Here is a 13,841-nt window from a genome sequence, read left to right as displayed (position 1 = left end):
AAGCAATGGGCCTTGAAAAGTAGACGATGGGGGGGTGTTCTTTTGCGGGGTGGAGGTGTAGGTAAATAAACAATTAAATGTGAATTCAGAAAACTGCTTTGAGGGGGGTCTCTGGCCACAGGCAAAGGTGCGGCCCTGCAATTTCTCGCTCACGCCACTGCTGGCGGAATGGTCTCAGAAGAGCAGAGTTCTTCACTCATTTTCAGAGGGAGGGGGGGTCACTTTCGCCGATGAAACATCATCAGCGTGAGTGGCCGCCACGCCATTTGAAACCATCGTTGGGTTTGACAGCAGCACGACGACGATGATGATGACGGGTGGGGGGTGTCTTCACCATCCGTGTCTTGTCGGGGTTTCCACACGTCACGGCCTTGAAATGAAGAACACCTGCATAGAGGAAGCGCTCGTACCCTCCTGTAGAGGGTATTGGAACTGCTCTGTCACACTGACCAGATGTCTTGGACGAGGTGGAAGTACCCACACTTTATCTCACCATACGTGATCTGCCCATGGCTCTCTGTGGTGTAACCATTTAGGTACTGTGTGTTGGACACAAATTGATTTTAAGGAACATGCCACCATTGTTTTCGCGCCTCGCTGACAGAATTAATCTTCGGAAGTCGACGGTGCTCACCATGACACACAGGCAGCTGTCGTGAAGGGCCCGATGCAAATTTGGCTTTGCGCTTCATTGGGTGAAAATTGTCCCCAAATGTGTATTGGGAAAATACCCACAGATTGAGCCGTCCACGTTCGCGCACCGCACTATGACACCCGAGTTTAATTCTTGGCCAAGGCCAACGTTTGGGTACCGATGGTAGCGAGATGTTCACTACCTCGCCTGGCATGCAAGAGGTCGTGGGTTCGATCCTGACCCTGACGCCTGCTGTATATTTTGAGTTTGCATTTTCTTCTTGTGGTCGTGTGGATTTTTTCCGGCGCCTCTGGGTTTCCCCTCCACATTATTTGTCTGCAATAAATATTCCACATGATAAGCCACTTCGTTTAGCTATCATTTGTGGCCAGGTCGCTTCTGGAAAAGAGCTATAGCTCAGTGGGCCTTACCTGCTGAAGTAAAAAAAAATGTTAAGTAGTTTGTAGTCTATCTGTAAATGATATCTGTCCTAGAACTGAGCTTCCCTTCTTCACCAACCTGCACTGATTAATGTGCTAAAGTATTGTCAAAGTCCTCTTGGGCAAGTGTTGGCCTTCATCCAGCAGTTGGAATTGACAAAAGGCTGTACATTTAAGCCAATCACCCATTTGCAGATCAGAAGAGAAGAGGTGATGCAAGATAAGACCATATTAGTATATCAGGCAAAGACCTGTGATTTCACTTCTTGATTGCTGTGAAATGTTACATGTGATTTTATTCCCATTGGCTCAAGCATCGGAGTACTGCAGCATCTGGAATTGTACATGCCCGTATCAAAACTGGAATAACATTGTTGCAAATATTTAAAAGCCCAAATTCAGAAATAGGGGCTGGTGGCAATGCCTCCTTTTAAATTCAAATATCTAGAATGACGGAATTAGCTCAAACCTCCAGTAAATTACGTGGCTTCTCTGCAGCAGCTCCAGTCGTCTGGAATGCGTCGCCTCCTCTCTCACGGCACCGCACCTCGGCGTGGGTGTTGTCCTTCTGTGGGAAATCTGAAGACTTGTTTATTTATAATGAAGGTTTTATCGGGTTAGATCGCCTACGTGTCAAACGTGTTTATTTACTTTATCTATTCTCGCACAAACCTGCGAATGTCATCTTTAAGTTCAATTTGAGCGCGTTACGCATTTAGCAAAGGAATGAACGACTTCCGCATTGCCATCCCCATCGCCTCTTCCTCCCCACCAAAAACTTTCCTGACCCATTGGTAATCACTTTTCAGTTCCTCGCGTGGACATTCCGTGTCAAACCCCTTCCTCCTTTTCGTGCCCAAAAAACAGACTTCCCACGCAGATGTGAGGTGCTATGACTAGAACATTAAATAGCGACGATAACGATGACGCACGTAACACTCCTGAAAGCCAAGGTCGGCATGCACACGGTGTGGCACCACGATGACCGGAATCAGAATCAGAATCTTTGGACCGGAAGAATCCGATGAGCGGTGAAAGCTCTCTTTTGCTCACAGGTGACCACAACGTCTGTGTCCTGAAGAATCTTCTCTGTCGCCGGTCGGGTGGATGGCAGGGAGGGCCCCATGTCGCTCCAGGTGCCCGAACTTGATGTTGAATGCGTCCGTTGACTTCACTTCGGGGCGTCACGGTGTCTGGAGAGGTTTTCTGTTCCTTTTGTTTCATCGCAGGTGGTGTTTGCGCACTCGGACACCAACAAGGCCCTGGGCACGAGGTCCCGTCCAAGCAGGCTGATGACATTCTCGACTGCACTTGCGACGAGGGAGAGAGCCCCCCCCCCCACGGGGAAATTTGGGCCGTGAATTGCAGGGGGTGAGGGATGGGGGGTGGGAAATTCCACCATCGGTAGAGTTTGACTTCCATATTTGCGGGGGTGGCAGGGGTTCGCTGTGTTCCCTCACATTAGGAATTGCGGCTGTATAATTAATGTATTATGTTAAATTATAAGCCAACTGAAAATAAATTAATTAAGGTGCCCAGGTTTGGAGGGGCGTTGCCCCCCCTCCGTGCCCCCCCACCCACCGCAAACTCCGCCCGTGCATTCCACATTCCATGGCCTTGCCCCGGCTCTGCCCTTTGCTCTTAGAGGACCATTCCGTCACAGGTTGCGTAATTGCAGGCAACCGAGCACTGCTCTCCACGAGGGGAAGGACAAGGCTTTGGTCGTGACAAGTGAGCAATATTTCCGCCACGGTTTGTTTTGACCCAGAAAAAAAGCCTTAACTGTGCCGAACGTGTCTGTGGGATGATGGCTCACGATGATGACTCATTACAGCCGGGGCTGTAAAATTGTTTAACATGGTTCAGTGGACCGGTGACTTTTATTTTTTTACGTTGGATCGAGAAAGGCAGTTTCAATGTAAAATAAAATCAAATTATAAACGTTTTTTGTCTCGACGAACCTGAACTGTGCCGTGGCACGTAAGCTTGTTCGAAGTTAATGAATAGTGAGGCTGGAGGCACTCGTTGGGAATGCATTCCTCTGTGCTCGCGTGTTCGGTGTCCTGTGAGAAAATCACCCGGAATGTGCCCGATCCCAGTCAGACATTGGAAGCTAAGCCAGGATTTGAGCCTGGATAGCGCTGGGTGAGTGAGCACCTTGTGTGTGAACACGTGCGGTAAAAGAGCAACGTAGCTCAGTTGACCTTACCTGCTAAAATAAAATAAAAAGTTTTTTTTATTTTGAATGGAAGCCCGAATGAGGAGCGTGGACACGAGCTGGTGTCTGCGTCCGTGCCAACGATGCGCAGCGCAATGGCCGTGCCAGTGGATAGACTCTCGAACCCATCCCGAACAAAAGATGGAAAGTCTTTTTGAGAGGCTCCTGGAATGCTCGAGAACATGCGTCCGTCCGCAGCACAGTGCTCCTCACATCAAGAGTCTGTTGTTTGCCAGCGACATCGATTTTAAAACGATAGACAAAGTAAGCAAGCAGCATAGTCGCCACGTGACAGCAAGCCACCCAAAACCAACCTCACTTAAACTGTTATTATTGTTTTACCAGGTAAGGGCCCACTGAGCGATGTAGCTCTTTTTTCAGAAGCGACCTGGCCACAAATGATAGCTCAACCACGTGGCTTATCGCGTGAACCTTTCTAGCAGCCAAATACTCTAAAACGCATGTTGATTCCAAATGTGGAGGGGGAAACCGGAGGACCCAGAGAGAACAATGCACGTGACCACGGGGAGAGCACGCCGACTCCAAATATGTAGCAGGCGTCAGGGTCGGGATCCAACGCATGACCTCCTGTACTCACAAGTGAACACTGGACAATGATGCTTCTGAACATTGTTGTTTAGTTCCATTAAATAATTCTAATTCTAATATTTTACAGCACGTTTGCCAATCCATTGCTGAATGAAGGCCTCCCCCATACCCTTTCAGTCATTGGGGGTTGTTTGACAATACTTTACTCTGCTGGCAAGTGTGGGCTGGTAAAGGTATGGAGAATACAGGTTGAAACATAGAAGTATAGTACAGCAATTTATGTTGGTGCACTACCCTCTCCCGCTACTGCCCACCACGTAGCCCCGCTGCCCTATGGCAACCTATTTGTGTATCGTGGCCACCGTGGGCTGGTTGAGATATCACCCGCCACTCATGTTAGCTGTGGCCAGGAATAAAACTCAAGTTGCTGGGTTTCATCGTGCAATTCACTAACTAGCAGGGCACCGCTCCAGCCCGTGGAATTAAACACGTGTATTGCACGTGTTGACCGCAGTGTACGTATCAAGTTGTTTCTATGTAGGCATTTGGATATCATACCGGAGAGCATATTTTGCACAGTTCACCAGTTATAATCCCACAGCCACCCAGGAATGCACTGGGATGTTACTGGAGGCATCCACTTTGCTGTAGTGTCGGCTCTGCGTCTTGAGATGGAATGGTATTTAGATTATCTACGAATCAACATTTGTACTAAATTACACATTGTTCACAATAACACCCCAATATTATGGATTGCCATGATTTTTGGGAATGAAATTGTCCAAAAGAGATCCACGTTTATAAAATTATCCACGACGGCAAAGGGATAGCGACGAAGCGTGTTTTGTGGCAAAGTTTAGACAACGTGGGGAACAGCAGGGACCGTCTGCAGGTTTGTTTTAGAGCCCTAAAACAAAACAGTGTGCAGTGCCTGCCCCCGACGCCACGGCGCTCTGTTGGCATTGCTGAAACATGCGACACAGAAAAGATGACCGTGGCAAGAACTGACGCGAATATCTACTTGGGCACGAGTTTTCTTTTATATCCGTGTAGTTTTATTTTTTATATTTTGACAAGAGCCCCGGGTATGAAGCGCGAGCAATGAAAAGTTAAGGGGGGGCATAGAAATTTCTGCGGGCAGAAGCCCTAAACGCCGTGTTCACACGGGTCTGGGGACAGGGCGAGAAATGGGCCCCGCCACCCCACTCACGCAGGGACTACTTGCGTAGGAACTACTTGCGTGGGGACTGTGATCAGGAACGCGGACTTTTTTTATAAGGGGAAGGGATGGCAAGGGAGAAGGAGCAAGAGTGAAGAGAAACAAGTTGAGAGGGTTACTTTGGCACTAGTTTAAGTCAAACAAGGTTGTGCTATGGTGCCTTGAGACATTTTCTGAAAGTGTGCCTTAGAAATGCAAATCATTGTGATGGCTGTGAACTTAACCACGCAGGCTTTTGCAAACCAACATTGAAAACTCATTTCTTTAGAATGCTCTTCGTGATTAGTTTGTTGCCCTTCCCCTTCCTCGGCCCCGCACCTCCGATAATCACGGTTGGCTATGTACGGTGCGAAAGAAGTTCAACATACATACATACACACACACATTGTGATTGGTAATATTTTTTGCGTGTGTTGGAACTGCGGAATGGTTTGGCCAGGCTGTTGTGGTGAGCCCCTTCACTCCCCCGACACGTGGCGCGAAATGTCAAGCGGACAGCGTCGAAGGTCAGCAATATTCTTGCCCGACAAGACGTGAACGATTTATTCCATCGATTTCCATCCGCTAGCGGAGACAACAGAGTGCACAGGGAGGGATGCAGTCTGTTCTCCTACAACGCGTGTAGTTTTCAAAACGCGAATTGGTTATCACGCAATGAATGCATTGGGGAACACATTTTTTATAACGCGATTGAGTGAATGGAACTACGTCGCGCGAGTAGGACTAAGCGGCCGTACGGCTGCCTCGGCGTAGCATCGCACAAGGCAGCGGGATGCTGCTAGATGCTTCTAGATGCTACCCACGGGCCTCAGTCTTTGTTCGGCCTGCATACGCATCTCACGTGTTATCGCCGACTGTGATTTACCCTATTTTATAAATTATAAGGCGATTTTCCATAACGTGGTGTTCTTCAGGAACACAACTACTTCTTAATAGGAGAACAGACTTTATGTGCAATGAGAAAGAGATCCTGCCAGACAGAGACAAAGCAGAGGACATTCGAATTTAACAGAGATATGAGAAAAGCACATTCACATTTAGCTGTAAATGTCAACTTAAATCATATTTGTGAGCGTGTATTTTGGGGCTTACCTCTGAAAAGCATTTGTTGTTCGTTTTGGGTTTAATGGTTCCAATCTCAGCATAACTGTAAAGCAACACAGACAGAAATTATTAATTAACTCATCAGCCAGAATTACTTAGTGCAATGTAAATGTATACCATGTACTGTAGCGAACAGCTAATGTACACACACGGTCCTTTTGTCAATCCACTGCTGGATGAGGGCCTCCCCATACCTCCCCATACCTCCCCATACCTCCCCATACCTCCACATACCTCCCCATACCTCCCCATACCTCCACATACCTCCCCATACCTCCACATACCTCCCCATACCTCCACATACCTCCCCATACCTCCCCATACCTCCCCATACCTCCACATACCTCCACATACCTCCCCATACCTCCCCATACCTCCCCATACCTTATGAGTCATGGGAGCTATTTGACCATACTTCACTGGGCTGGTCAGTGTGGGTGGGTAAAGACATGGAGAATAAAGAGGAAACATAGAAGTACAGTGCAGCAATAGATGTTGGTGCACTGCCCTCTCCCGCTGCTGCCCAGCACGTTGCCCAGCTGCCCTATGGCAACCTATGTGTGTATCGTGGCCACCGTGGGCTGGTTGAGATATCACCCGCCACCCATGTTAGCTGTGGCCAGGAATGAAACTCAAGTTGCTGGGTTTCATTGTGCAGTTCATCAACTAGCAGGCTCACTGCTCCAGCCCGTGAAATTAAACACGTCTATTGCACGTGTTGACCTCAGTTTACGTATCACCACTACGTAGCCCCACAGCCCTATGGCATGGTAGCGAGATGTTAACTACCTCGCCTGGTATACAAGTCGTTGGTTGCGTGGATATTTCTCCGGGTCTTCTGGTTTCTAACTTCTAAAAAAGAGCTATATAGCTCAGTGGGCCTTACCTGGTAAAACTAAAGATAGATAGATGGTTGGGTGTGTGCATGGTGCTCGCATTTCCAAACACTTTCCAAGCTCAATTCTACTTAGCTTCTGAGAACTGATGACATCAGGTGCAATATTTGGTCATAGGCTGCAAAGCTACTATGTTTAATTTTTAAAAAAATATGTACGGTTCATTATTCATTGCAATGTTATACTGCACGGTGCGTTGCATAAACACGCAATATTCAACAACAGTTTAGGAAGAATACGATGAACACGAATGTGAATGGATATTTAATGCCCTCACATATCAACTTTTTTTTACTTTAGGCTTCACAGAAATGTTTGCCTTTGGGGGATTGCGATGAATCTTGTATCCTCGCCAGTAATACGACGGATCGTGAGTTACGGTTCGATAACGAAAGACACTATTTTAATCCATGTGTTGATCCCCTGCTCGATTGAGGGGGCTTCCAAAGCCGTGCCACCCGAGGAGGTTGTTTGACCATACTTCAATACTTGAAAAAGAGGAGGCCCCCGAACCGGTTCAGACATCGTTCGTCACTGATGTTAGCCGTGGATGGGAATCAAACTCAGGTCCCCCTGGTTCATGGCACTGTGTGCTAACCACTGCTCCACCGTCCCACTGCTCTGCCCTGATGCAATGTTGCTGATGCAATAAGCACATCACCCGCTCAGGGTTTCAATCTCCACTCCGTGGATTCGTTAATCATCATGCTTATACGACTGCGCAAAGTGCCGGTCCGTTCCCAATAAACTTGATACCAATCGTATTACTGCTGAAAGTTCTCACTGTGTCACTTATAGGGTCACCAGTGTCGGTGAGTCCGCACCAAAAGCAGTGGCACATCATCATCGGGGAACAACTGATTTTAGTGTTTAGTTTGTTGTCCTTCCACCGCACCTCCGATGAACATGGTTGGCTCCGTACGGTGCGAAAGAAGTTCAACATCCACACTACCCATAGGCTATTACTACCCATAGACTAACACTGCCCATAGACTCAACACTGCACCTTCGATTTGCACGGTTGGCTATGTACGGTGCGAAAGAAGTTCAACATACATACTACCCACAGAATAACACTGCCCATCGAACAACACTACCCATAGACTAACACTACCCATAGACTCAACATTGAACCTCCGATTAGCACGGTTGGCTATGTACGGTGCGAAAGAAGTTCAATATACGGTACATGCAGAGACAAATCGAGCACATAGGCCAGAATTAACAACGCACATCCCAGCCTGGCATCTCATCAGATCTCAGTACGGCTTGGTAAAGATTCCAACTTGTTTCTAAATATGTATGAAAACGTTGTGCTGTATAAGCAACTCGGGGTACACCTTCCCCAAGGATTTGCTTGCATGGACATCTGCCCTTTGAAGTGGCTGTGTTCAAAACGTGGATGAAAGTATGCACGTATGAATGGGCAATCTGGCTGCTAAAGCAACCAAACAGAGTCGAATTCCCTTCATTCCGCGTGCTCAAAAACAGACTAACACACAAGCACGGTAAAACCCAGGAGCCTTGAATCCTCACCGCGTAGATTATTACTTTGACACAGCATAGATTTTAATAACCACAGCCAGTTTTGGTGATGAGTGCATTTGTCAATTGCAACATCTCCGGATCGACAGCGATTCAATCGCTGGACCATACTCGGGACCCACGATTTAAAGGTTGCACAATGCCCCTCCTCCCCCCCATAATGTTTAAGGTTCCCATAGGGGCCCCGAGTGAACGCATAGTCCTAGATGGCAGCGATCGATGACGCGGCACCCCACCCTCTCCACCCACTCGCAAAGCCCCTCCGGAGAGCAGCAAGAATTGCTCCGTGCACCGAGGCCTCTTCACACCGCCGCTGTTAGCGCCTTCCCCTCACCCTACATCGCATCCGCCGCACAAACCACGGCCGTCGATGCGGGATTGCCCGATGTGCAAATGGAAAATTAGAAACTCTCCGGTGATGTGGCGAATGTGGTCATCCAGAACAGACCTTTAACAACGTATAACAACGCAATGCCCGATCCACAAGTACGTAGGAGACATCGCAGCGATGTCGCCTACGTACGGTTGTTTGGCTTGAACATCTGAATGTGAAATTGTAGTTGTTGCTCTGCAGCATCTACATCAGCTGCCGCACGAACGAAGAAAAAGAAGAGAGGGAGACCTGCCTGTATGTGCCAGAGTGGAGCTACTTTTGTCTAATGTCTCTACAGCGTGGCGGCTCGGCTGTAGAACGAGCGGCTCACAACCTTCCGGTTGCGAGTTCCAATTCGGGTTGGGGCTTGACTCGGCCCGTCACCCATTTGTTTGTAGTTGATAAAATTGTACCTGCTCAACCTAAGTTATACATTATCTGATTGTCTTTGTAATGTTCGCCTTTTGGCATTCTCTGGTCTGACACTGGTGAGACAAGGCCATATAGAAGGCTATCTTTGGTGTAGATCATTCAGTTTCAAGTACAATGCATGTTTTATATATCAGAGCATATATTGTTTGCATGTTTTGCCACAAGTACTGTGTGGTTAATGCAAACTTGATTCCTTGCAAAAGGGTATCTATTCGGCGTTTGAACATCTTAACACTTCCTATTTAATTAGTAAAACCTATTCTTATTTTTCATACTTTGATACTGGCAAAGAAAAGTCCCAAAGATAAAGTAAACAGTGGTTGTCCTTTGGGAATACTCGCTCCCACCATAGGAATCTGGAATCTCCACCACTCGATCGGGGCTGCTATTGGCAAATGACCACCGATGCCTCAACGCTCATCATTTGATGAGCAGGAGATCACTGTAACTTTTCAGACTAGCAGACGACTTATTTACATCGGAGGAATCCGATGAGCTCCAAAGCTCATGTTCACAGACTCAGAACGCGTCCTTTGCACCCATCGTCAGAATATCGCGGCGTTAATCGTGCTACTGTCGGCGAGCAGGAAGGCAGCGTGGCTGACATCGGTCGGGAAAACGCTTCCCTCCCTCTTCCTTCATCCTGAAACGCAGCGTCGGCACCGAGGCCCCCAACGTGGGGCCAATGCCAATATAAATAAGGTGAGTATTGTACCTTTACATCTGTGTTATTAATGCTGTCAATGTAAAACTTGCTCGAAAGCCTTTACGAGGTGCAATTTAAATAATACATATAGTTATAGCCTACAAATTGATGTATACGTGTTAAAAACATCCGTAGCTATTTCAGTAAAAGTGAGTCGGGAGAAAGGAGGAGGGCCCACACTCGTATCTTGAATGCCCCCCCCTCCTACCCTCCCTTTGGAAAAGGTCGTTGTACCCCTGCCCAGACTCACTAGAATAAAGACACCGAGATTATTATTTTTATTAAACCCCAACCCCTCAGTCTAATGGCAGCGAGACAAGAGTATGGCATCAGCTGCTCCGGTAGTGACCACAGCTCTTATCTGCCTGCCACCAAACGCGGCCTATTGATGCTTCGTTTCCATGACCAATGGGAGCTGTGCTGGCTTAGAGGCATGACCCGGGACGTGTGGGCCCCATTGCCACGATCAATGAGGCTCCCGGTGGGGTTAGGTCAGTGCTGTAGTGTGACCTTGTTTAAAATGGGGGGGGGGGGGGGCAAACAAAAAAAACACTTTGGCACTAGACAGCCGTTGTTAAACTTTAAACAATGTCTAAACGCTAAACTGGATGAGTGGGGTGATTTTGTCCGTCGCGTATTCTGCTTCCGCTTGCACACACCCCCCCCCCCCCCCCCCCGATCTGCGTGAATGGCTCCGACGTCCCCATCGATTAATTGCCACTGGTGTTAAATATTGTTCCAACTTGTTTGGACTTTATTATAATAATGAAAAATAATATAGCAGGGCGGCTGAGCCTGCGGCTGTCCCCTCCACAGGTGGGCAGAAATTCACCTGTAAAAAATAAAAGCTGAGCACAGGCGTAGCCTAGGGTGAACTATTTTAACGTTTGGTATTTTTCCACCGTGTAATTTCAACAAGATTAGTGCAGATCCTGGATGGAGTGTTCCATCGCAAGACCTTGAAATACGACAGAGGCTGCTAGTGGCCTTCATCCATCAGTGAATAGATCATGGTTGATGATGATGAAGATGATTATTAATTTAAAAATTGGGGCCGAGTGGTGGCGTAGTTCTGAGCGCGCTGTGCGATGAACCCCGCGAATTGAGTTCGACTCGCAGTCACGGCTGACATCAGAGCGAGTGACATGAACTCATCCTGTGCCCTTCCCTTATACCAAATGGTTGCGGTGTGGTCAAACAAAGCCCAATGCCTGACACGGCGTGAGGGGGCCTTCTTCCAGCAGTCGATTGACTAAGGGTGTCTGTCATTTGTTTTTTAATGAAAATTGAAGATGGCAGCTTTCACGCAGCCCCACTCCGTTGTTGAGTGAGAAATCACGACGAGTTTTTAGCAACGCGGCGACCGAGCATCGATCATTGATCTCCCGGTCTCCAGAGCAACAACACACATCTTTTTAAATCAATAGTATTGATAACCACAATAATAATAATAATACACGTAGCAGGCTTTCACAACCAATATCACCCATAGCACAGGTTTGTTTGGGTTAGATCGCGTAAATATATGTGTCGTTAAACTCGCCACCACCCGATACTGTTCCCTGATGAAGCTAGTTGTAATTGCTGGCGAAACGTCGTACTCAGATTGTAAATGTTGTTGCGTTGTGCTCCAACACACCGGTGTGCTGTACTAGTGACGAATTGGCACGTTCTGTTTACGTGACAACCCTTACTAGTTGGCTGTGTCGGGTGGTGGCGGGTTTAACGACACATTTATATAACTACGCGATCTAACCCAAAAAAAACCTGTATTATGGATGATATTGGTCGTGAAAGCCTCCTACGTGTTAAACTGACTAACATCTATGGGGAGGATACTTTTCTTCAAACCAGAAAATTGGAGAAACTCCGAATGAAGCAGATTAAGTTGTTGTCGTCTTCACTGGCGTTCCTCAAAAGATGACCCCTCTATTTAAGGAACGAAACAGAATTTCTCCACAAATCTGTCTGTCGCCTATTGAAGCTAGTTGTAATATCTGGCGAAACGTCGTACTCAGATTGTAAATGTTGTGGCTTTGCTCTCCAACACACCGGTGTGCTGTACTAGTGACGAATTGACATGTTTTGTTTACGTGACAAACCTTTACTAATATATTTACGCCATCTAACCCAAAAAAAACCTGTATTATGAATAATAATACAGTAGTATTTACAAACATATACCAGTAATGCACCGAGTGTAAAAATAACGCAGCAGATTTTAATAATGTAACCAACGCTCACAAGTCCACGTTGGTGAAGCGGCGTCTAGGACCGGTTCAGTTATCTGTCGCACTGATGTTAGCCGTGACCCAAAGTCGAACTCGTTTCGCCCCAACTCACTGCGCCACTGCTCCCCCAACACAAGTAGCCCCTTATGGGAACCTCATTTGCCAGTAAAAAATTGATAATTGTTTTTTTACCCTTCTATCTGGCAGTTTTGTTGCCAGATAGAAGGGTAAAAAACCAATTATCAAGTAGCCCCTTCTGGAATTGTCGTTTCGGCTCCTGTGATGTTTTTTTTCGTGCTCTGACCCATGTTGTTCGACACGGCGTCCGACGTTTCACCGGCACGTGCTGGCAGCTTCTTCAGGAGCCGAATGAACACAACTGAAGAAGTTCCCGGCACGTGGCGTGAAACGTCAGCAACAAAAACAAACTGAAGACAACATCGGAGGGGCTGGAGAGCGCACACTACCGCGACCGTTTAACACGTAGTAGGCTTTCGCGACCAATATTATTCATAATAAAGGTTTTTGGGTTTGATGGCGTTATTTATAAATGTGTCGTAACCCTCCACCACCCGACACGGCCAAACTGTAAAAAATGTCGATTTAAAGCTTTCGTGACTGCAGGGATTCATATTCTTGGTTCTTTCGGTAAAGTCACGTAGAACATTTAAATTTTATTATGTTTAATTTTTATTATTTTATTATTTCCCTTCTTTACCAAAAGAACCAAGAATATAGTAAAAAATGTGTCACGTTGACAAAAGACAAATAGTTCACTACTTTAGCCCACCGGTGTGTTGAAGAGTGAATCCACAGCATTTACTATTTTTGAGACGACGTTTCGCTGGTAATTACATCCAGCATCATCGGGCAATTCGCGACAACCTGCGCTCTAGCTAGACACGTGCGTGACACGATTGGAGCAGCCGGAGCTGTCCGGGGCTGCGCTCCGGAATACACAACCCCGGTGGATGATGTCAGAATCAGAATCTGTGTCTGTCGTGTGGGAGCAATCCGATGAAGCTACGAAGTTCTGTTTCACAGATGTCCGGCAGTGGCACAGAGGGGCCAAGCGAGTTACATCAACAAACAATACAAATGCAACGATATGTGTATGTAGTCTTTACATACTTTACTTACATTCTTTACAGACAGTCACGAAGGCTTTAAGCCGATATATGTATGTACGTTGAACTTAATTTTGCACCCTGCGTAGCCAACCGCGGTAATCGAAGGTGCGGAGGGGTGGGGGAGCGAGACAGATACGAGGTTAACAAGCCGCTAATATATAATCCCTAAATATGAATCAAGTAATGAAGTACAAATTGCACAATAATCTCAATTCATGGGGCTCTACAGTCGTCCAGATGTCCCGTGACCCCCTAATTAATTGACAAGTAACATTTGTTTTTTTTATTTTCATATTAATTTACTTTTTAAATAGCGGTTAGCGCGCTGCGCTGCGATCCCAGCGACCCGAGTTCGATTCCCGCT

The 13,841-nt window shown here is 47.0% G+C and overlaps 1 protein-coding gene across 4 annotated transcripts in view; it reads right to left on the bottom strand.

Annotated features, from left to right (window-relative positions):
* The window catches only part of LOC144944647 (doublecortin domain-containing protein 2-like), a 56,781-nt gene that overhangs the window by 40,969 nt on the left and 1,971 nt on the right, over positions 1-13,841 (bottom strand). For all 4 annotated transcript variants that reach the window (XM_078873012.1, XM_078873007.1, XM_078873026.1 and 1 more), the window contains exon 2: positions 6,153-6,207. In XM_078873012.1, the coding sequence (XP_078729138.1) occupies positions 6,153-6,207 (55 nt within the window). The remainder of the gene's footprint in view (positions 1-6,152; positions 6,208-13,841) is intronic.

Source organism: Lampetra fluviatilis, chromosome 2, assembly GCF_964198595.1.
Source record: "Lampetra fluviatilis chromosome 2, kcLamFluv1.1, whole genome shotgun sequence".
NCBI classification, from domain to species: Eukaryota; Metazoa; Chordata; class Hyperoartia; order Petromyzontiformes; family Petromyzontidae; genus Lampetra; species Lampetra fluviatilis.
The sequence above is the reverse complement of the archived record's forward strand: the minus strand, read 5'-3'. Positions and strand labels throughout refer to the sequence as shown.